This window comes from Hemiscyllium ocellatum, chromosome 24 (genome assembly GCF_020745735.1).
Source record: "Hemiscyllium ocellatum isolate sHemOce1 chromosome 24, sHemOce1.pat.X.cur, whole genome shotgun sequence".
Lineage (NCBI taxonomy): Eukaryota > Metazoa > Chordata > Chondrichthyes > Orectolobiformes > Hemiscylliidae > Hemiscyllium > Hemiscyllium ocellatum.
This window is the reverse complement of record NC_083424.1, coordinates 28,226,609-28,252,311: the sequence shown is the minus strand read 5'-3', so window position 1 is coordinate 28,252,311 and position 25,703 is coordinate 28,226,609. Positions and strand designations below refer to the sequence as shown.

General features: G+C 38.3%; 1 protein-coding gene across 1 annotated transcript in view; it reads left to right on the top strand.

The window, feature by feature from the left end:
• anapc5 (anaphase promoting complex subunit 5) overlaps positions 1-25,703 on the top strand; it is a 58,984-nt gene that overhangs the window by 23,095 nt on the left and 10,186 nt on the right. Inside the window, exons 6-14 of the mRNA XM_060843993.1 lie at positions 4,254-4,355; positions 9,439-9,629; positions 10,470-10,551; positions 10,693-10,785; positions 11,541-11,722; positions 12,566-12,701; positions 15,158-15,232; positions 16,498-16,619; positions 19,249-19,356. Coding sequence (XP_060699976.1) covers positions 4,254-4,355; positions 9,439-9,629; positions 10,470-10,551; positions 10,693-10,785; positions 11,541-11,722; positions 12,566-12,701; positions 15,158-15,232; positions 16,498-16,619; positions 19,249-19,356 — 1,091 coding nt within the window. The remainder of the gene's footprint in view (positions 1-4,253; positions 4,356-9,438; positions 9,630-10,469; positions 10,552-10,692; positions 10,786-11,540; positions 11,723-12,565; positions 12,702-15,157; positions 15,233-16,497; positions 16,620-19,248; positions 19,357-25,703) is intronic.

The window sequence follows — 25,703 nt, the reverse complement described above, 5'->3', positions numbered from 1 at the left end:
ATTCCTCTGTAAGATTTCTTTCTTATTGTTGTCTGTGACCAAATCTAGACTGTTTTGCCAGCTGACTTAAAAAAAAGGAGGACACAATTTTGTCATATGGCTGATTACTCATTTGCACCCATAAAGCTGTTGCAAAGGAATGGTTTACGAATAATTATTTTTAGTGCTTCTGACATTTGTTCTGGTAGTGTGTGTCTATCTGTAAATTCAACACCTGTCACAACTAGAAGTCTGTCTGAACTCAATACTTTGGCACAGTCTAATACTTAAATGCCAGCAGAGATTGGGAAATATCCAGCTAGAATTTCTATGGTCTTGTTTACATTTTAATGGATTCTATTACATATTTTTCTGTTGCACTGTCTTCACCTATTTTCTAAAATTTGTGAAAATCTAGTACAGGCATCTGCACATTAAGTAAGATGGATATATTTGCATATTTTCAAAAAGGTGAGTGGAGCTTCTTTTGAAAGCTCTCATTTGTCAAGTGGTGTCCGAACATTGCATTTATTTCTGTAGCATTATTTCTTTTAAAGAATGCATTCTCACGTTGCACCATTGGAGATGCAGTTAAACCTGTCAGGTTCATATAAAGACAAGCAGAAATTCTGCTCGTTTACTAGCCAACATTTAGCCTGAAACCAACACTTACAGACAGATCTCTGATTACTTAATTGATTGTACTGGCACTGTGCTGTATGCAAATTGGCTGTTGTATTTCTTGCATTATTACAGTGATAATGCTTCAGAAGTACTTCAGTAGTTGTAAAGCATTTTGAGACACCTTGAGATCATGAAAAGTGCTGAATAAATACAAGTCCTTTAAGATTTTGAGGTTTAACGCCTTGTAAACATTCAGTGTAGTAGTTTTGCTTCCACATCAGTTCACCTTCATTTCAATATTATGTACTTTTTCCCCTCCAATGTATTCCATGACTATTCTCCACAGATACATTAATTCAAAATTATTAAAGTTGGAAGCCAGGAAGTTATGATATTCTACTTCTGAGTAATAAGTCCCGTATTAGATCAAGAAGCACACAGTGACTATTTCTGGGTGTAAGATATCAATTTCTGAATACATACCTCCCACACTGATGGTTGACTTTCCTGTTACAACTAAAAATCACTTCTTTTCCTGTCAGTTTAAGGATGTCCTGTAGATTATCTGAGTTTTTTTTTGACTGCATGCAGGGAAAGGGTTGCTGGATGGCACTAAGACATAATGTTCATTTGGAAAACTGATCCAGATACTGCACTGCAACAATTCTGATTCTGTTCTGCCGCTCCTTGATATGATGAGATCTTCTGAAGTGTAAAAGATAGGCAACAAAGGATAAAATAATAAATAAAGTGAAGACTTGAAATTTTCACTCTCGTTTTAAAATTCCTCTATGGCCTCCCCCTGCTCTGTTTTGGTATCCAGCACTAACGTTTAGCAGCTCTGATTTTAATAATTTCCTCATTGGTGACTGTGGAATTCTACCTCTCTCTCTCTCTCTCTCTCTCTCTCTCTCTCTCTCTCTATCTCTATCTCTCTCTATCTATCTCTCTCTATCTCTATCTCTCTCTATCTATCTCTCTCTATCTCTCTCTCTCTCTATCTCTCTCTCTCTATCTCTATCTCTCTCTCTCTCTCCCTCCTTACCATGCCCCCCTCCCTGGCAAAACTCATCAGATATGCCTTGGAACATTTTCCCAAGGACAAAATCTTTCCCTCCGAAGCAGCAATAGGGAAAATAGTCAGGTTTGTTTTAGCTATTAACAGAAGGTTCTGCTTCTTAAAGGTGTTATTTTAATGCCAGTTGTATGCCATTAATGTGATTATCAACAAAATCCATCACTTTTGTTTGTAGCTCACAACCATTTTAAATTTTACTTCTAACGCTCTGGCAGAGAATCCCAAAGATTCCCAACCCTCCAAATAAAAAGATTTCTCCTCATCATCATGGGATAAATAGCATTCCCCCTTATTTTTAAATTGTTCTCTCTAGTTATAGACATCTATTCATTTAGGTATTTTGTAAGATTCAATGAGATTGTTTCTCATTCTTCAAAGCTGCAGAGAACACATGCCCAGTTTTTCCAGTCCAGATGCAGCTTAATTTGGATAAGTGTGAGTAAAACAAACAAGGGCAGGACTAATACAATTAATGGTAGTGCCCTGGGTAGTGTTGTAGAACAGAGAAACCGAGGGTTCGGGTGCATAATTCTTTGGAGTTTGCATCTCAGGCAGACAGTGTGTTTAAGAAGGCATTTAGCGTGCTTGCTTTAATGCGTTTAGGAGTTGGGATGTCATGTTGAGGTCGTATTGCGTGTAGTTCTGGTCAAAATCATAGAAATGTACAGCACAGAAATAGACTCCTCAGTCCAACTCATCCATGCCAACCAGAAAGCCTAAATTAATCTAGTCCTGTTTGCCAGCGTTTGGCCAATATCCCTCGACCCTTCCTATTCATGTACTCATCCAGGTGTGATTTTAAATGTTGTAATTGTACCAACCTCCACCACTCCCTCTGGCAGTTCATTCCATACAGGCACTACCCTGTGTGTGAAAAAGTCCCTTGGACCCCTTTTAAATCTTTCCCCTCTCTCCTTAAATCTATGCCCTCTAGTTTTGGACTCCCCTTCCATGGGGAAAAAGCCCTTGACTATTCATCCTGTCCATGCCCTTGATGACGTTATAAACTTCTATAAGGTCATCCCTCAGCCTCTAATGCTCCTGAGAAAATAGCCCCAGCCTATTCAGCCTCTCCCTAAAGGAGAAACCCTCCGACCCTGGCAATATCTTGTAACTCTCTTCTGAACCTTTTCAGGTTTCACAACATCCTTTCTATAGCAAGGAGCCAAGAATTGAATGCAGTATTCTAAAAGTTGCCTAACCAATGTCTTGTACACATGCAACATGACCTCCCAACTTCTATACTCCATGCACTGACCAATAAAATCAAGTGTACTAAATGCCTTCTTCATTACCCTGTCTACCTGTGACTCCACTTTTAAGGAAGTATGAACCTACACTCCAAGGTCTCTTTGCCAACACTTCCCAGGATGTTACCATTACAAGTCCTGCCCTGATTTGCTTTACCAAAATGTAGCATCTCACATTTATCTACATTAAACTCCTTCTGCCACTCCTCAGCCCATTTGTTCATCTGATCAAGGTCCCATTGTACTGAGGTAACCTCCTTCACTGTCCATTACACCACTAATTTTGGTGTCATCTGCAAACATTAAACATATCTCCTATATACGCATCCAAATCATTTATGTAAATGACAAGCAATGGATCCAGCGTCGAACCTTGCAGCACACCTCTGGTCATAGGTCTCCAGTCCAAGAAAACAACACTCCACCACTACCCTTTGCCTCCCTTCGACTGAATGTTTTATACAAATGGCTATTTCTCCCTGTATTCTATGTGATCTAACCTTGCTAACCAGCCTAGCATGCAGAACTTTGTCAAATTCCTTACTGAAGTCCATCTTGACAACATCCAGCACTCTGCCTTCATCAATCTTCTTCAAAAAATGTCAATCAATTTAGTGAGATATAATTTCGCACACATAAAGCCATGTTGACTATCCCTAATCAGTCCTTGCCTTTCCAAATACATGTAAATCCTGTCCTTCAGATTCCTCTCTAACAAGTTACCCACCACTGACATCAGGCTCACTGGCCTGTAATTTCCAATTGTTAGATACTGATCTCACAGTCCTCCTAAGTTAATCTTATTCTGTTCTCTGACAAAATTGGTCACTTGATCAACCCTTGACTCTTCCTTTTAAAAATAGTTGTATCCATTTTCAAGATAGTTTAGGAAAATAAGTAAGGGGGTTCTAAATGCTTGTTTCTAGACGAGACAGAAAATATAAGTCTTAAGCAATATTCCTTAAAGAGGTCAACTGTTCTAATTATCTGCTGTGCCGAAGTAGTAAGTATATTGGAGAAAAATGCCTGTTGGAATGTGATGTAAGTAATTCCCAGAGAGACCACATACGTGTAATGTAAATGAAATGTTTAATATTGACTTTGAATCACAAGCTGTACACTGGTTTAAATTGTTCTTGATCAACATAGAGAACACGTTGAGACTTATGGTCATTCTGCAATAGAGATAATCTTCTTTAAGTATAGAGTTAAATTCTGCTTGGCATGCATTTGAAGCATTAACTAATAGTATGATGTCACCATTGGCTAGTTTATCAGCTTTGCTTGTACAAACTGACAAATGTGATTATTACATTTTATAGGCCTCGCTGTTGAAAAACAATGAAAACAAGGCTCTTTCACCAGCTACTCTACAGAAAGAACTAAATAATTTACTCAAATTTAATCCTGATTTTTCAGAAGCTGTAAGTATTTTAAGTCTTATTGTGTGTAAATTAGATTGATCTTTCTTACAACCAAACATTTGTAAAAGTCTTTAAAAGTTAAAAAAGAAAATCAGCCATCATTAATGATTCTTTAATGATGCTTATTAACAAAGTAATTCACAGAGTAGTTTGCTCCCACCTTCTGCCATAAATGTTGAGTGGATGGTTCATCTTGTCCTCTTCTAGAAATCCCCTAAGAACAGACCTTCTAGTCTTCAGCCAATTTGATTCACTGAATGTGATATCAAGAAATGGCCAAAGGTGTTGCTACTACAAAAGACATGGACCTTGACAACATTCCAGCAATAGTACTGAAGACATGTTCTCCAGAATTATCCCTACACCCCTAGCCAAACTGTCCTAATCCAGTTGCAATATTGGCATCAATCCAGCAACGTGAAAAATTATGCAGATCTGGCCCGACCAAAAAAAAGGGCAAATCCAGTCCAGCCTATTTTCACCTCATTAATCTGTTCTCCGTCATCAGCAAAATCGGAGAAGGGCTTGTTAACAATGCTACTAAGCAGCACATCATCCTGCTGGTTGATGCTCAGTTTGGTTTCCACCAAAGCTGCTTGCTTCTTACCTGATTATAGCCTCAGGCCAACCATGAACAGAAGAACGTAATTCAAGTGATGAGGTGAGAGTGACTGATTTTTACATCAAAGCAATATTTAACTGTGTATGACATCAAGGAACCCTAGCACAACTGGAGTTGGTGGGAATGCCGATGGGATGGCTTTCTGCAGGTTGGAGTTACGTTCAGTGCAAAAGAAGATGATTGTGGTTGCTGGCAGTCAATGGCCTCAGTCCCAAGATATCTGCACAGAAGTTCCTAGGTGCAACCATCTTCAGCTGTTTCATTAATGAACTCCCTTAATCATAAAATCAGAAGTGGGGATGTTCGCTGATTGCACAATGTTCAGGCACTTTTTGCACCTCCTCAGATACTGAAGCATTTTGTTTCCATATATGCCAATACCTAAACAACTTTTAAGCTCGATCTAATAAGTGTTAAGTAACATTCACATCACAAAGTGCCAAGTGATCATCTACAACTAGTGAGAATTTACCATCTTCCCTGAACATTTAGTAACCTTCAAGGAGTTCAGCACTTCCCAGAATAAAGTTTGCTTGGCATCCCATCCACCACCTTTTAATGTTCATTCCCTGGTGTGCAATTGTGGCAGAGTGTACCATTTACGAGATGCAGTGGAGCAATTTTTGCAGCCTGTCTAACACCACCTTACAAACCCATGACCTCAACAAGTTCGGACCAGGGTAGCAGATTCACAGGGACACCACTACCTTCAAATCACATACCATCCCCTAACTTGAAACTGCAGTTAGACTGTAATCAGTCAGATCCTGATAATTTTGCCACAATTGGAGTTTTAAGTTATCAGCTGTTCCCACTGGCAGAATAGGAAACCCAAGAGCTGGGTGTCTGTAATAAGCCGAAGTTCTAGTCTGATTAGCCGAGCTGTTGGATGCTTGTCATATGACTGAGCCAAACAGTCAGAATGAAGTTTGATTAAACTTGTGAGACGGTTTAAAGTACTGTCCATTGGAAATGAAGTGAAGTTGATAAAGCAGAACCACAGTGGGAGGCAGTAAGTGGCTATCACTAACGAATAGGAGATTTCACTATGGAGTTTGTCAACCAATATGAAGCAAAAGGTGAACATCTTGGAACAGTTTGACTGTTTGTCTTCAAGGAAGAGGGTGAGAATGGCTGCCTGTCCTAATGTTTCATATGTCTGATAGGTGATTCCAAGCAACTGGAGCAGATAACATTCACAATTCTGCAATATGTAGAAGTACTCCTTGCAAAGAGGCTGGATCACAAAGGGTTCACCTGAAGGATGATGGAATGAATTCAAAGCAAGGCACAAAGTCATCTTCCAAACAATAAGCACTGAGGATGTGGCAATTGTTTGTGTGAACTCGTTTCTAGGTTTCTAGGTGAACTCGTCTTACTTGGGCACTTTACTTGTGAGATGAACAAAGGAATCAAAGTCAACTTGCAATTTGGTGCAGTTTTATTCACAAAATGCAGTGGAGATAAAAGGCGCCTTTTGGTGTATATTTAAAACCTGCTTTTGAGATTAACACTAGATTTTTGCATTATTTTATCAAACACAACATTAAGTCTTTATCGTAATACTTATATAACAACTGCTGGCAGCAGACTAGTACCAGAAACTACCAAAGCAGGTCAACCTGGCCAGACCATGCAGTCGGCTGTGATGAACCTGGCGAAGGTTGGTCATCTTCTTTTTCTTTCCAGGTAGTTGGGGCTCTGCTGCTGGTCCAGGTCCAGTGTTTGCTGAGAGAATGGCCAACTGTTGACACTTCCCATCCCTCCCTGCTACATCTTTGCAGAATGGCTGGCTGAGGGCCAGAGAACAATTGATCTTTCAGGTCAAGGCCAGAATGTCCAATGGGAACCACGACATCCATCCTCTGATGTGTCAAGGGCATGTCTCACTCTCCATGAATAGACATGGCAGGAACCCTGGCTCCCAATACACAATGCAATCTGACTTTCCAGGCCAAATCTGGATTTATCCTTGCCTGCCTTTGTCTTCTGTGGATGCTTTGATGCTTGACCTGTCCTGAGAGTCCCATCAGCTCTGTCTGCTCATTCAGACCCTCATCTATCTGGCCATACAGTTATGGCAGCAATGGCAAATAATTAGCTGCAAAATAGTGTTCGCGCATCCTGCACACGTATGTACCAAAAGACATTTTTAACATGGATAAAACTGCAAATATTTACTGAATTTGCCAGACTACTCTTTATAAATTTTATGTTTAAACATAATGGTGGAAAACAAAGCAAGGAACATGTCTCTGCTTTGGTTTGTGCTAACATAGATGGCACCAAAAAGGTGGTTCTTTGTTGGAAAAGTCTAAGAAGTCATGTTGCTTTGCAAATGGCAAGTCACTGCTCATGCAGTGTGATGCTAATAAAGCCCCTTAGGTCTCCTCAATATTTTTTGAGGCATGGATTTAGAAAGTGGACAAAATGTAATAACAGGGAGAAAGTGAGGACTGCTGATGCTGGAGATCAGGGTCAAAAAGTGTGGTGCTGGAAAAGCACAGCCAGTCAGGCAGCATCCGAGAAGCAGGAGAGCTGATGTTTCAAGCATAAGCTCTTTATCAGGGATTGAGGGGAAGGTAGATGTTAGGACCAATAAGTTAGAAAGGAAGGACAGGCATATGTAATAACAGAAAAAAAAGGAAGATGATCACCATTATAGTCAACTGCCCATCGCACTAACATTGCTGACCTTTTAAGATTGAGCTGACAGTCTTGTTTTCCAACACAAAAGCCAGTGATCAGGGTGCTTTGGAGCCCAATAACCAATTACTAGCATTACCTGATCTTTCAGGTTATTGAGGTCATCGATAAGAAGCAGAAATACAACTCTTGAAGAACGGTGAAAGATGGTGAGGATGAGATAATCACCAAATGCTTTCATAATACTAGGTTTAAATGCACTACGACTATATGGTGAAGATGCCATAAATGAGGAGGAGCAGGTGTGGCCACTAATCCGATAATGGAACTCTTTTCATTGCCTGTAGGAGACCACCGTGGAATTTAAAATGAGGACAACTAGGGAAATTTGTACCAAGATGTCTGCACTATTGAATTGACAGATGAGGAATTCATGGAAGTAGTATATTCTTCATACAGAGTCTGAACCAGCTATGATCCTAATGGATCACACCTACCTGCTTCCTGAGCTGAGCTACACAATTCAGAATGTTGCACTGTAGCACAAAAATATGGAAAATATATTTGACTGTATTATTACTTGTATTTAGCCCTAATCCAAAGACCACTTGCCAAGCGTAAGAGAATTATTGAGTTTTTCCAAAGCTAACTCAGTGTTTTTCCATGTGTTTTATGGTGCAAAGACAGCCTATCGTAAGTTGCCAACAATTTGAAAAATAGAGACTTCTTTCATATGTTCGTTGCATCACTTTTCCTTTTCTTTCGACTTAGGAATATGTTCATAACTGAATCAGGTTACATAGGGACTTCCTTGAAACCCTGAATTTTTGAGGGTATGCATCCTGGCATTTGTCCTGCTATTTACTGTATATCACTTCTCCTCCATTGTCACAGGATTAAAATCCCATTGGGGTGGTATGGTGGTTCAGTGGATAGTATTGCTGCCTCACAGTGCTAGGAACCCGGGTTCAGATCCACCCCCAGGCAACTGTCTCTGAGTTTGCACATTCTCCCTGTGTCTGTGTGGATTTCCTCTGGGTGCTCTGGCTTCCTCCCACAGTCCAGAGATGTGCAGATTAGGTGGATTGTCCATGCTAAATTGCCCATAGTGTCCAGGGATGTGCAGGTTTGGTGGACTAGGCATGGGAAATGTAGGGTTACAGGGATAGAGTAGGAGGGTGAGTCTGGTTGAGATGCTGTTTGGAGGTTCATTGTGGACTCAGTGGTCAAATGGCCTGCTTCCACACAGTAGAGATTCTTGTGATTCTATGAAAATCTTGAAACCCCCTTCCTAACCACTATTAGTATACTTAGACCACCCTCCATCATGGGCTGCAGTGCTTCTAAAAACCAGTTTATGATACCTTCTTGAGACCAACTAAAGATACTCGCATCCCATTAACAAATCAAAGTAGGTAAATGTTGACAATGTTATTTAGAAATTCCATGCCATTATTTAACTGATAAATGAACATACAATACATGATTACATTTTCCAAGCGCTGCAAATATTAAGTTTTAATATTTTATAAATTATGGAGTGATAACTGAATATATTTCTGCTTCTGAAGTAATTTGGGTTTTTAAGTTCTATTAATTTTAACGATTAAATAAATTTTGATCTATGGCTGTCGCATTTTAATTCAGTGACATTCCTTGATGACCCTCTCTTTCTCTCACCAGAACTTAATTGTGTCAAAAGACAATAAATTAAATGGACAGTATTTTTCATACAGTACCTTGAAAATGTGTGCACAATTTAATATATTTTAACAAATGTACTATTTTGTATATGCATTTATGTTGTGATTCCAGCATTATTTGAGCTACCTGAACAGCCTTCGTGTACAAGACTATTTCAGTGCTATGCACAGCCTGCTTCATTATTTTGATCGGTTGATCCTTACTGGCAGTGATAGCAAAAGTAGCGGAGAGGATGGATTTGGACGAAGTTTACGATATGCAGCACTCAATCTGGCTGCTTTAAACTGTAGATTTGGCCATCAGTGAGTATCAAGTTTGATTGTAGTTACTGAGTCCATGTTAGAGGGCGGCACAGTGGCTCATTGGTTAGCACTGCTGCCTCACAGCGCCAGGGACCTTGGGTTCCATTCTCGCCCCCAGCGACTGTCTGTGGGGAGTTTGCACATTCTCCCCTTGTATGCGTGGGTTTCCTTTCACAATCCAAAGATGTGCAGGTCAGGTGAATTGGCCTTGCTAAATTGTCCCTTGTGTTAGGTGCATTAGTTGGGGTAAATATAGGGCAGGGGAATGGGTCTGGGTGGGTTACTGTTCGGACGTTCACTGTGGACTCGTTGAGCCAATTGGCCTGTCTAATCTAATCTAAATAAGAATGTTTTAATTTCTGTATAAACTAAGATTTCCTAAATAAATTAACAAAGGTTTGCTGTAGTACATAACTATTGGAGGCAGGGTGCAGCACTAATTTAGATATCTCCAGCATCACCCTCCATATTAATTTCAAACATTCCTCTTCATTGTAGCCAAAAAATATTACTAAAACAGGCATGTTGAATGCTTGAAATATCCTGATTATGCCTGTAACAGGAGAAAAATGATTGTGCTAAAAAGTGACCTGTATAATTCTTGCTGGACCATTAGATTGATGGCACTCTTTTTTTACATTGGCACAGCTATTTTTAAAAGGTAGTACAAATATATGGGTTTTAACAGCAAGGGGTCCCCTGGAGCTAATTGACATTGGAGAACCATTTTCCAAGGTCTTTCTCTAATATAATTGGGATATTTAGAGTATTGCTAATGCTATTAAATAGCATGTGCTCTTGCTTTCTGATGATCTGACTTTAATATCTTTGTATTTGCAGTGAGCAGGCCCAGTTTGCTTTACAGGAAGCTATTCGTATTGCACAAGAATCCAGTGATCACGTTTGTTTACAGCACTGCTTGGTAAGGAGTCTTAACTTAGCCTTCACATTATTTAGTCTTTAGTGCATTTCTACTTTTTTGATGCTCTGAAACATAAATCTTAATTTTGATATTTGACACTTAGTTCTAAGTTCATAACACTAATCATTGCTTTGTTTCTAGAGTTGGCTCTATATACTAGAGCAAATGAAAGGATCTGATAATGCCGTTCTTGTTGAACATTCTGTGAAAAAGGCTGGACAGCTTGGCTTACCTGTGAGTAATTTTGCTTCCTAGAACTAGATACTAGTGGAGCATAAACATTTAGTAAAATATTAATTAATTTTCTTTGTGAATAAAAAAAATTAGTAAGTTTGTAAATTCCAAAAGATAATGGATTTAGGAGAATTCAAGTCTACACTTTTAAGTGCGAACTCAAGTTAACCAAAATCCATAAAGCATTCATTACTGACTATTAGCACAATCCATATGTATACAACCTGTTCAAACTTAATTAACTCTCCTATGTCCATCACTTAATCCCTCATTATATTAGGTCTCAGACATTCCTTCAAATCAGATCAGGTGATAAAAGTTACAATTTTCTAGTTTAACCTATAATCAGAAATGTATTTTAAAGAAGTATTTGTGGTCCTTTCTATAGAACGCTAACATACTGTCCAAGTAAGGAAACTAAAATCAAATTTAATGTATTGTTGCAGTATGATCATGTCAGAGTTTTTGAACTGGACCAGCAAACACAAGTTGAAATTTCATTTTCTCATTTAAAACTTTAGATTAATAAATAGAGTAACTGTCAAATTCAAAAACCCAACTGCTTCTCCTGATGTCATTCCTGGAAGGGAATCTGCCATCCCATCTGGTCCTGCCAACAGAGACTCCAACTATCTTTATATGCTCAGAGTTCTAGGCATTGAAAATGAAAGGGGCCTTGGAATGTGTGCCCCTTTGCACAAACAACAAAAATGATACTCCTGTTGTGTTAATATCTAACTGCTCTTATTTTGTAGTATCTAGCATCTCTGGGCATCCAATCACTAGTGCAACAAAGGACCTTTTCTGGAAGGTCAGCTAACAAGTTAATGGATGCCATGAAGGACTCTGACATGTTGCATTGGAAACATGGGCTTTCAGAGCTTATTGATGTGAGCATAGCTCAGAAAACTGCAATTTGGAAAATGTATGGTCAAAGGTATGTAAAAGTGTGTTAATTTTTATTTATGGACTCATGGTGCATAATAAATTGCATATCATTTAACCCTTAGGAGTAAAACTAAAGGTGGTATTTATTTTTAAGTTATACCCTTGCATTATTGGACAACTGAGAAGGGTAAATAATGATTAAAAAATAGAAATGGCTGGGAAAACTCAGCAGGCCCAGCAGCATCGGTGGAGAGAAGTCAGAGTTAATATTTCGCGTCCAGTAACCCTGAAGAAGTGGACTGGACTCGAAACATTAACTCTGATTTCTCTCCACCGATGCTGCCAGCCCTATGAGTTTTTAAAGCTATTTCTTCTTTTGTTTCTCATTTCCAGTATCCACAGTTCATTTGTTTTTTTTGTTTAAGACCTTGTCCAATTCCATTATTTTCTGCTAGGTTATTTCAAATAACATATAGTGACAACCTTTCAAAAAGTAACTAAGTTAAATCATCTGCCTCCAATTAGGAGTGGATCTGACTTCTATTAAGTTTCTTCCAATCACTAACTGAAATTATGAACTTTGGGAATGACCTCATACACTCTGGTACAATATTCTAGCGGGTAATGTGAGACTTACCAATGATCATTAGCAAGTGGAATTGTCAGAATAGAAAATGAGCTCTATTCTTTTCCTACCTCTTTTGGTACTATGATGATACTCTTGATGAGAGTTGGTGCCAAGTTTGCAACCTGGTTCTTATGTTGCTTTGTTCTATATTTCTGAATTATGTGGATTAGACTTAGCTAGTATGTGAAACTTTCAAAAGTGTTTATTATAATTGCCAATAAATTACTCTCAGCATAAATACTTAATTTTGTTTATCATTTCTAGCACAATGGCTCTACAACAAACACAGCTTCTTCTGTATATGCACACTCTGGAGTCTGTAAATGTGGATATCCATCAAAATAACACTGAAGCAATGGCTGTCGTACTTTGTCACCTGGCAGAACTTCATGCAGAACAGGTAAGTTGGCTTTGTTTATTTTTTCATCTTTTGCCTTGCCTGCTTTTTTTCCCCTGCAGACCACATTAAGATACAGTTTCATCTAACAGTATATCAGCCAAGTGACCATTCTCCTTGTGTCAATGGAAACAAGATATTTGATCATTAGGAACTTTATAGTTGAGTTTAAAAGAATATATTGACTTGCTTACTTGAGTTCATTGGATGGTAAGTACCAGCTAAGCATATTCGCTTTTCATCTCCCTTGCCCCAGATGACTGATACTAATCATAGTGCCCCGACTGTAGCTCTGCTGAGATTAGTTTACCGTGCTCAAACCAAGGGCAAGATCTCACATTTTGCCTAGCAGAGTTATCTGGGATAGTTAAACCATCAAAGAGTGTTTCTGCTAGCAATTTAGAAGAATATTGCTTGAAGTTCTTTTTTACTGAAATAATGATCTTTCTAACATGATTCATATTCCCAATTACAGTATATTGTCACATGGTTAAAGTAGCAATCTTGTGGTTGTGTTTTCTTAAATTAAACTCTCAGCATTTGGCCCATATCCCTATAAACCCTTCCTATTCATATACCTTTCAAGATGCCTTTTAAATGTAATTGTGCTAGCCTCCTCTGGCAACTCAGTCCATACACGTACCACCCTCTATGTGAAAAAGTTGTCCCTTCGGTCCTTTTTAAATCTTTCCCCTTTCACCTTAAACATATGCCCTCTAGTTCTGTGACTCAGGGAAAAGACCTCGAGTATTTATCCTATCCATGCTCCTTCTCATTTTATAAACTTCTATAATGTCACCCCTCAGCCTCTGATGCCCCAAGGAAAATAGCCCCAGCGTATTCAGTCTTTTCCTGTAGCTCAAACCCTCAACCCTGGCAACACCCTTGTAGATCTTTTCTGAACCTTTTCAAGTTTCACAACATCCTTCCTATAACAGGGAGACCACGGTTGCACGCAATATTCCAAAAGTGGTCTAACCAATGTCCTGTACAGCCACAACATGACCTCCGAACTCCTATCCTCCATGCTCTGATAGAGGCAAGCATACCACTATCCGTGTACCTGCACCTCTACTTTCAAGGAAGTTTGAACTTGCACTCCAAGGTCTCTTTGTTCAGCAACACATCCCAGGACATATCCACTGGGTGTATAAGTCCTGCCCTGATTTGCTTTTCCAAAATGTAGCACCTCACAGTTATCTAAATTAAACTCCATCTGTCACTCCTCAGCCCATTGGCCCATCTGATCCAAGTCCCATTTTACTCTGAGGTAACCTCCTTGGCTGTCCACTACATCTGCAAACTTACTGACCATACCTCCTAAATTCACGTCTAAATCACTTATATAAATGACAAAAAGCAGCGGACCCAGCACTGATCCTTGTGGGATTAGATTTATTTAAGATATCTGGTCGGCATGGATGAGTTGGACCAAAGGATCTGTTTCAATGCAGTACAGCTCTATGACTCTAAGAGACAGAATTATTGTTCCTCATGTTCTGTCTTTCAAATGAGTATAATAGTGTTAATTTCATGACACAATCTCGCAATTAGCGTCCCCTCATCCATGAAAGCTGTCTAATTCCAAAATCAGATAAAATGTCAGTTCCAGTTCCTTGATCCAGAAATGGGATAAATCTGTGCAGAACATCTGTTCTGGGTCTGTAGGAGCCTACTCTGATATAGTAGCATGTTGACCAAAAATAAATCTACAGCTGATTTGATCTCTATTCAGTGGAATATCTGTGCCTTCATCTTAGTGCCCTTATTGATTAGATTTAAACTCAGTGAAGTGGTCCTGAACATGTCTCATCACTCTCTGTGCTACCTTGACTATATGTTTGAGAAACTAAAATAAGAGTCTCTATAATCTAGAAAGTCTTGTATTATGCAAAAGAAAATGAACAATTACTTAAATTCGGCACTTCACAATATTATTTAGGAATTTGGTAACATTTAAAGCGGTTAAAAGAACATGTTTTGATTTAGCAAGTTTCATGTAAGGTTTGTATGTTATTTAGCTAAAAGCAGTTCCTTAACCAAAACATAAGAGGGAGCTATTAGAGGTAGCCATAGCCGGATGCTCTTAAGAATTTGTCTCTAAGCTGTCAATTCACTTCTTTCACACTGCAGACTACTAATCACTTCCAAACCAACCTCGGTTTACTACTGAAAAGTGTGTTAGTTATGACTCTTGTTTATAAAGAGTCAATCATAATGATTTGACTCCAAGATGTGATGATCCAGAGCTCCTAGAATTATTTTGTTGTCAGTGTAAAGCAACTAGGCAAGAGATGGCAGTTAATATAAAAGAACTGAATTTTGAATTCCCTTTTTCTTTATTTGATTTATCTATTTAATAGAAACCCAAGCAGCTGAAATGCTATTGCAATTAATTAATAAATGTATCCTTGAATGTGATTGTTACCTTAAATGATACATATCTTTTGAATTTGTAGGGCTATTATTCAGCTGCTTCTGAAATCCTAAAGCATTTGAAAGATCGGTTTCCTCCCCACAGCCAGCATGCAAAGGTACAGTGGCAATTGCAATAGCAGTTATTGTTTGATAAAGAAGATAATTGTCATCATTTTGACACTGTTTAGTTTTTGAAATGATTACAGTAATTTAATAGTGTAACAGTTCTTCAAAATAAGTGTACAATAGTTTTACTGCACTGAATTCAAGAAATATATGCTGCACACTGGGAAGAAAACGTTAATATCTCAACTGCAACTTTTACTTTGAATTAATTAGCAGAACTGCAATTATAAAACAGACCATGTTTACCTTAAGATGCTGACAGTTGATTGGCTTGTGAATTTCAGTTTCTTCAAAAAAAATTGGAGACCGATGACCTATGTGAAAATTAACATTCAGTTTCTAATGACCCATGAAGAGCTCCTATTTCTGTTTCAGCACTCACAAAAGAACTGCTATTGGACTCAGTGGAAATAGACAATGAGCTGGAGAATCAATTAGGTTTCGCCAGTTTCATGATCATGATCAGTTACATTGTTGAGTTCCTCGTCAGAAGTAAAAGAACAACAAAGGCCATAAATCTCTTTTCAGGGAAAGGGAATCTGCAAAGAGACTCTTAACAGTTGAATTAGCAGTCTAAGTCTAGAACCTGCATGTGTGTATGTATACCATGGGTTTATGATTAGAAAATGGAGCCATGATTATTTCTTGTTTTCTTGTTGCAACCTATGTTTAGTTTGTTGTTCATTTCCTGTTTCAGTGTATTTGACCCTTAGAAGGTTTGGGGAAATCTTTAAGTGTTGATTTACCAACTCTTTCTAACTGATTGAAAATTGAAATCTTATCATTTTGATATATATTTTGTATTGAATTTGGCAAATATTAGACTGCTATTTTTTTTGCTGCTTTTTTTTTTAATTTCAACAAAGATGTTGCTTGAAAATATGCCTTTGAAATGTTAAGGAAAATGAAGTTACAGCCTATGTAGACATCAGTGACATTTCCACAGTAATAAGATAATTTGAGGATCTTAGCACATTAAACGTTTGAGTTCAGTAGTTATAGATGTCCTTTTGTAAAAACAAACTTTTGATTATTTACACAAATATCAGAACACCTGAATTACTATATGCCTACGAGAATTCTTATTAGGTTACTGAGTATATACAATGAAGCAATTTGTATGAAATCATGTTGAAATTTAGTAATTAATTGCTATCTTACTGGCAATAAAAAGCATACAATAGTGTTGACATTGCTTATTTACAACTTTTTATGTTCCATGCTTTATAATCCAATTTATTTTTGTACCTGTAAGCTCTGGATGCTGTTTGAACAAAATATACAGTTTAATCGAGCAATGAGTGATGGGAAATATCACATAGCTGACTCCCTCGTTCCTGGAATAGCAGCCCTTAATGGCCCAGAAGGACTGTATAGGTAAGTATAATAAATAATTTTCAGCAAAATGTTGTAGAGATTTGGGACACTCTTATACCAAGAGCAGTTGATACTGGATCAGTTGCTAATTTTTAATGTCTGATTGATATTGTTGCCTACCAAAGATTTTAAGAGATGCGTAGTGAAGACAGTTATATGGAATTAGATTAGGAATCAGTCATGATTTCATTGATTTGTGAAACAAGCATGGATAGCTAAATTGCATACTCGTTCCTATAACATTGATATCTCAGCTTAATTTCATTGTATTACATTTTCTTCCAAAGAAAAATGGAAAAGTAGATTAAAGAAGCTTAATTTGTAACTTAATTTGAATAATATGGAGAGCCTTTCAAATATGAGCTTTGCTGACTTGGATTAGTTTTCTTGAATTGCAAAAACGAGCAAGGCTTAATTTTCCTCCTAAAAAAATTAGTTGACTTTATTACAAGTTCAGAGAAGCTTATGGATTGGTTTTGAAAATAATATGTGCTTTTTGTCAGTAGAAGAGGTTGCGCTGATGGGTGTTGTTGGAAAGAAATCTGCTGTTTAACCATAATGCTAGTATGTTTGTTTCTTTAATATCTCTTACATATTTGCTGAAAGTGTAAGTCAGCATTGTTTCAGAGGGCCATCGGTTGCTTTCTGTCAGAAAGAGATGACTCACCACCAGTCATCTCTTTCTGACAGTACCAGTTCAACTTCCGTACTGGCTGAAGTCACCAGGAAGGCCCTGCCTTCTCAACCTTGCCCCACTCCTGATGTGGTGTCTCTCAGGTTGAGAAGGCAGGGCCTTCCTGGTGACTTCAGCCAGTACGGAAGTTGAACTGGTACTATTTGTGTGACTCTGCATTGCAAACCAACCATATAGCCAATGCATTCCACCACCCCCTCTTTAAAAAAAAGCCAGTGCTACATTTATCTTTCGGATTCATTTGTGTAATGGCACTTATTTACTATCTCATCACATTGTCAATTTTAGTCATGTTATTACATATTGTCTCAAATTGCCTCAGCATTTCTGTTGATCAAGCACACAATTTAGAACAGTCCTAATTTATTTAATACGTACCAGACATTATGTCATGTTCACAATTTCCAAGCATGTAGCAGTTCTTTATTTATGTAAATATAAATAGAAGCTTTTTAAAGTTTGATTCAAAATTACTTAATAAAAGAAAAGTAAATAATCCTTTGAAATTTTTTTTTCCAGGCAATGATTCACATTTTGTCACTGGCTGCTATTTTTTTCCTGATCATCCAGCACACAATTTAGAACAGTCTTAACTTACTTTGATACATGCCGAATGTGTTGAAAATGTGTTGCTGGAAAAGCGCAGCAGGTCAGGCAGCATCCAAGAAGCAGGAGAATCGACGTTTCGGGCATGAGCCCTTCTTCAGGTCAGGATGCTGCCTAACCTGCTGCGCTTTTCCAGCAACACATTTTCAGCTCTGATCTCCAGCATCTGCAGTCCACACTTTCTCCACATGCCAGATATGTGTTATGTTCACAATTTGCAAGCATATATCAATTGTTTACTTGTGTAAATATGTCTTTTTTGTCAATTTTGATACCAAATGATTTAAGAAAAGAAAAGCAAATAACCTATTCAAAAAATGTTTCTGGCAGCGATTCACGTTTTGTTACTGGCTGCTTTTTAGTTCAGAGAATGTGACTGACTCTTAATAGTCAGAGGAACAAAAAAAAGGTGGTGACACCACATTTTTTGCTAGAATTCTACAATTATTACTCTTTATTAACATTTTTAAATTTTGAATGTAATGGTTTATTGATTTTCTGAGCAGCAAGCAACCCACAGAAAATGTACTAGTAATAAGTCCTTTGTGAATTTCCTGTTGACCATCAAATTTGATATCATGTTATAAATGATGGAAATGTGTGTCCTGTTTGAAATTTTCACTAGAATGTTTCTATGTGACTGCCTGACGTGGAAATATGTATATAAATTTTAAGTTGGATATATCTGAATTTCTTAGAAAAGAGATGAACAAATTGCTCAAGCAACAGGAGAAAATATACTTTTTAAGATAGATGCAGAGTTTAAAAAAAACTTACAATATTTGAGAGGTTAGATTGTAACTTATGTATATTGTTGTCCCACTCCTGTTAGAGATTCTTCTATTATATTTCATTCTGAAGTTTTGAGATTTTAAACTTGGGTTTATTAGCCTCTTCAATTGGCATACAATGCTCCTGACTATTGCTCAACTGTTCAAGCCTACCTGGTGTTTTCTATCTTGCTATACATCTTGGATTTTAAGAAGAGTAAAATTGAGTGTATAAGTAAAGGAGCATGTAATTGTCAAGGCTATAAGCTTTCATTAATAACTGGATAGAATCTTGGCATTTAATCTACCAAAAACTGGTTTACAAACTCCCAGAATGATTTGGTATATTGTGACTGAACACAGTGTCTTTAAACATGCAGTGTGTCACCTGGCATTATAACATATAATAATAAAATAGCATATTCCTCAACTCACAATAACATCATAAAAACTTGCTGTATTAACTAAAATGCAATGTGTTCTAAATGAATTTTGATGTCCAGTGGTATATGGCCCTGCACAATAGCGCTCATTGATTTCCTTCCATGTTTCCTCAAAGGAAAGCACTTGTGCTGAAAGCTCAGAATCAGATCACAGAATCCTACAGACTTCTACAAAAGTTGTTGGTCCATTGTCAGAAGAAAAAATCTACAGAAATGTTGATAAAGTAAGTGTAGAATGATTGCATGTGTGAATGATCCAAAATGATGATAGCACCAGGGATTGAATTTTTAGTCAGGTACAGGAACCCAAATAGGTTCTAGCTCCAGTTCCTGACCCCTTGTGCTATGTTTTAGATGCACTCACTGCAGTTTTGAAATACAGTCAGTTGAATGCTGGGGATGGTGGGCAAACTCATCCAAAAATAAAGACAGCAAGGGAGAAAGCCAGATAAGTTTTGTTGACTTATTGAAACATGGTCCAGGCTATTGCTGACTGCAAATCCCAGTCCATGTGGAAATAAAGCCCTTAGTTAAATCAGTTTGTTGATTTAACTTGCCCCTCTTTGAAAAAAACTGGTGTAGTGGTGGAAAATAGCACAATGGCCTCATATGTCACCGTGGTGTAGGCTTGAGTAATATTTTATTGTGATAATTAATTACATTTTCTATATTACTAAGTCTGTCTGAAGGATTTTGAATCTGTGGTAAAAATACAGAACTGCAACTAAATTATAATTTTTAGATACTAGAATTTGTAAGGAATAGTTTGTTTGCTAGTCTTCAAGTTTTATTTTGAGTTTGTTTAAAAAAAGAGTGGAAGCAGTATTAACATTGCAAGTAATAACACTCATACAAAGCAGATATGTCTAAAAATGAGGCTTTTCAATCAACTGATACTAATCAACTTTGTTAATAGGACAAATAGTAAATGATATGGAAAATGGCTATTTTTAGTGTATAATTTGAGGTTATGAATGTACAATAAACTAATTCAAACCTGAAAGAAGCTTACTACTGACAACATAGCATACCAGCTACCACATCTATAAACTTTGAATGACATGCAGCCACACACATATTATCACTCAGTTAATATCTAAAATGAGCAAGCCATTTTATCATTATTTATTAAAGCAATTCAGCACAGATTATTTAAAGGGAAATGGTGTTTAATTTGAGTTTTTTGAGGTAAAGTTATAATGAAGGTGATGTTGTTTAGTGTCTGGACTTCAGCAAGTATTTGGTGAAGTACTATGCAATGCCAAAAACATTAAAGCCTATGAGGTAAAGTGACATTGATGGTTGATGTGAACTTGGTTAAATGACAGGTTAACCGGGTTTTTGGATGTAGGAAAAATAAAAATTCCTGAGGGGTCAGTACTGGGAGAGCTGCTTTTCTTCAACTATATTAGTGACTTAAACTTTGGTATACAGTGTACAATTTCAAAAGTTTGGAAATATTATGAACTGTACAGAAGATACTGTTAGACATCCAAAGATTATAGGTAGGACTGAGTGAAAATTTAGCAGATGAAATTTAATATATAGAACTAACGAGTAATGAATTGTAATACAAATAATGAGGCAAGACAACATAAACTAAAGTGTACAATTCTGAAGGAAAGGCAACAAGACAGGCACTGACTTGCTATGTACATAATCATTGAAGGTGGCAGGTGGGTTCAACAAGTGGTTTTAAAAAAAAAGACACATGAGATCCAGGGCTTTACAAAGTGACACCAGCCCTAACTTTTGTTTCAGGATCAGGTGCATGAGGCAGAAGGATTCTAGGCTCTGCAAACCTGACTTTGGATGCCTGGGCTCCTAATTTTTGGTCTGGGAGTGCCGGCTGCATAGGAAGTCAGGTCAGTCGATGAGGAAGAGCTCATGAAGCTGCCTATTTTTGAGCCAGACTGGACGGAAAGCTTGCCTCAGGATTCCAACCAGCATCCAAAAGTTAAAGTAAAGTAAAATAAACCCAATATTTACATTCTCTCATTCCCACAAACTAATGCTGTTTAGGAGCCATCCCCATGGCCCCTTATTCTCCTGTGCTAACTTAGTGCTAATTCATATCCCCCTTCAATTAACATGCCTACTTGTCTTAATGTTCTGGTACTCCAAAAGACAAAATGGAGGTCTTCTACTAAAAGTTCCATATTGCAGACTACACTTTATTGAGAAAAGCACTCTCATATGTAAGAAGAACCCACTTTAATAGCTCTTTCTTCTCCTTGACAGCTTTGCTGTTCCAAGGGGTTTATGCATTAGGCAAAATCTGCTCTGCTAATAACAATCATACAGAATACTTAAGCCCCTCAATCCCCAACACCCAAAGGTGTCCCACCATCATATGAATAGGGGTACGTTACTTCTACAGGATACTCTAACTATTCAAATTAACCCACAAAGCTTGTGTTTGCTCTTAGCTGATCTAATGTGCACACTGCAGTTCCATGCTTTGGGCTGCCAAAATCTTACTTCAATGGAGGCAGCTCTGATATGCCAAAATATTTGGTGCATACAAAAGTAATGAAATTATGTGGAATCTTCAATGAATACTGATTTTTGCCTCTGCTGAAATATTATTTCTAATTTGGTGCGCCACACTTTTTAGAGAGCTTTACGGGGGTGCAAAAAAATTTACAACAAATGGTTATATTGTAAATGGGGAACTTGCATGACAGGAATAAATGACAAAAGTTGTGTCAGTCCTTTAAAGAAAGGTTGAGTGGAGATTTAATGGTATTCAAAATCCTGTAGTTCAATAGAAAGAAGTTGTTCCCTTTGGTGGAGGTGACACAAACCGAAGATATGGATTTGGGTGATAGTGTCATAAAGATGTACAGTACAAAAACAGACCCTTCCGTCCAACTCTTCCATGCCAACCAGATATCCTAAATTAATCTTGTCCCATTTGCCAGCATTTGGCCTATATCTCTTGAAACCATTCCTATTCGTATACACATCCAGACACCTTTTAAATATTGTAATTATACCAGCTTCCACCACCACCTCTGGCACCATTCATTTCTGGTCTCCCTGCTACAGGAAAGATGTTGTGAAACTTGAAAAGGTTCAGAAAAAATTTACAAGGATGTTCCCAGGATTGGAGGGTTTGAGCTATAGGAAGAGACTGAATAGGTCGGGACCATTTTCCTTGGATCGTAAGAGGCTGAGGGGGTGACCTTATGGGGGTTTATAAAATCATGAGGGGCATGGATAGAGTGAAGAGCCAAGGACTTGACCCCAAGATACAGGAGTCCAAAACTAGAGAGCATAGATTTAAGGTGAGAGGGAAAGATTTAAAAGGGACCTAAGGGACAATTTTTTCACGCATGAGAGAAAAGACATGTTTACATTGCAAATTATTGGGATGTGGAACACAGTATCCAACAAGATGGTGGAGGCTGAATCAATTGTAGCTTTTAAGAGATTAGCATAAGTATGTAATGGTTTTGAAAAATTGCTGGGCAAGAGCCAACAGTGGGACTATCTTGCAGAGAGTCAGCACGGTTTCAGACGGCTCATGTATACAGCATAGAAAGAGTCCATTGTATGATTTAATGCTCAGCCAAGCATGTCCTCACCCATCTTCCATACAGAGTATTTCTGGTGGGACCAAGTAATAGGAATTTGGCTTGACCTTAAGCTTTCTAATTTAACACACTGTAAACAGTTGCTATTCTGAATAGTCAAATTTAGTACATACAAGGCATCACATGCAAAACCCTCTTGAAATGTATGTTTTGGCTTCTCACTGCCCTAAATATTTGAGTGCTGGGGACTACGAGTCTGGATAAAATTGATTAGGAATTTGCTATAGACATCACTGACAAAATCACAGAATTATGATGAGGATGTCAATTTATCTGGTCTATTTCTTTCACCCAGGAAGAACTACACATCTTACCTTTCCCATTGCAGAATCTGATTCATCTCCTATATAATTCCAATTATTTTTTGCCTCAACTACCCTGCCTAGAAGTCCAATCCATGTGTTGATCAGTCTTTGTTTCAAGAAGAATTTCCTGATTTCTGTTAGACTGCTTTCTTATTCTAAGTTAAAATTTATGCAACACCAGGTTGTAATCCGACAGGTTTGAACTGTTGTAGTAATTAATGCAGACTCAAGTCTGTATTGAGACATAATACCTCACGATCTAGTATGTTTGCTCAGATCTTTATTTACATCATACCTCACAATACAACATTCACACTTCACAATTCCAATATGAGTGCAGCATACAAACTCTTGCTCACTACAATACTTAGATTAATTCTAGCTTTGAATTCTACATCACAGTACTGTACCAACCATAGCACCAATAAATCATAGTACATTTGAGATCAGAATAACACCAACACAAAAATAGGCAATAAATCTTCTCCATTTCTTTTAATAATTATATGTAAGCCCATACTCAGCAGAAAGCTTTTTTAAACTTATTCCGGTAGTCCTACAGACAGTTCAGGACGTTGAAATACTTGGGTAGCTTGAGTTTTCATTCCTACATAATTGTTCTTGAAGTTACTCCAGCAGAGCTTTTCCATTTTCATTAGTTAGTTTGAGAACAATATATAGAATCAATTGGTAATCATTTGCCCTGAGGGATGGACAAAGCATGTCAATGAAATTAATGTGGATTTCACCAGTTTCCTCATTTCCCCTCCCCACCTTCTCCCAGTCATAGAGATGTACAGCACAGAAACAGACCCTTCGGTCCAACTTGTCCATGCCGACCAGATATCCCAACCTAATCTAGTCCCACCTACCAGCACCGGCCCCATATCCCACCAAAACCTTCCGAATCATTAACACATCCAGATGTCTTTTAAATGTTGCAATTTCCACTTCCTCTGACAGCTCATTCCATACACGCACCACCCTCTGCGTGAAAAAGTTGCCCTTAGGTCTCTTTTATATCTTTCCCCTCTCACCCTAAACCTATGCCCTCTAGTTATGGATTCCCCGATCCCAGGGAAAAGACTTTGTCTATTTATCCTATCCATGCCCCTCATAATTTTGTAAACTTCTATAAGGTCACCCCTCAGCCTCCGATGCTCCAGGGAAAACTGCCCCAGCTTGTTCAGTCTCTCCCTATAGCTCAAATCCTCCAACCCTGGCAACATCCTTGTAAATCTTTTCTGAACCCTTTCAAATTTCACAAAGCTTTCTGATAGGAAGGAGACCAAAATTGCACGCAATATTCCATCAGTGGCCTAAACAATGTCCTGTACAACCGCAACATGACCTCCCAACTCTTGTACTAAATACTCTGACCAATAAAGGAAACACCTTCTTCACTATCCAATCTACCTGCGACTCCACTTTCAAGGAGCTATGAACGTGCACTCCAACGCCTCTGTTCAGCAGCACTCCCTAGGGCTTTACCAGTAAGTGTATAAGTCCTGCTAAGATTTGCTTTCCCAAAATGCAGCACCTTGCATTTATCTGAATTAAACTCCATCTGTCACTTCTCAGCCCATTGGCCCATCTGATCAAAATTCCATTGTAATCTGAGGTAACTTTCTTGGCTGTCCACTACACCTCCAATTTTGATGTCATCTGCAAATGTGCTAACTATACCTCCTACATTCACATCCAAATCATTTATATAAATAACGAAAAGCAGTGGACCCAGCACCGATCCTTGTGACATTCCATTGGTCACAGGCCTCCAGTCTGAAAAACAGCCCTCTGTCTTCTACCTTTGAGCCAGTTCTGTATCCAAATGGCTAATTCTCCATGAATTCCGTGAGATCTAACCTTGCTAACCAGTCTCCCATGGGGAACCTTGTTGGACGCCTTACTGAAGTCCATATAGATCACATCTACCGCTCTGCCCTCCTCAATCATCTTTGTTACTTCTTCAAAAAACTCAATCAAGTTTGTGAGACATGATTTCCCACGCACGACTATCCCTAATCAATCCTTGCCTTTCCAAGTACATGTACATCCTGTCCCTCAGGATTCCCTCCTGAGGAACAGGATCTTGGCCACCACCAATGTCAGGCTGACTGGTCTATAGTTCCCTGGCTTGTCCTTACCACCTTTCTTAAACAGTGGCACCATGTCAGTTAACCTCCAGTCTTCCGGCACCTAGCCTGTGACTATCGATGATACAAATATCTCCGTAAGAGGTCCACATATCACTTCCCTGGCTTCCCATCGAGTCCTAAGCCTCCAATTCGGCACCGCCTTCTTGACCTGTCCATAGTATTTCCCATCTATCCATTCCACCTTTTTTTCAGACCGATCACCTTCTCCCCCACCTTCATCTACCTATTGCACTCTCACCAACCTTTCTCCTAGCCCTATGCCCCTCCCATTTATCTCTCAGCCTACTGCTCCACATGCCTCAGGCCTGATGAAGGGCATATGATCAAAACATCGATTCTCCTGCTCCTTGGATGCTGCCTGACCTGCTGTGCTTTTCAGCACCATATTCTCGACTCTGATCTCAGCATCTGCTGTCCTCACTGCCTCCTATATTACTGAAACATACAACTAATGTTTCAAGTTTTTAACTCCGTGCCACAGTAATTATGTACTACATCATTCTTTTAG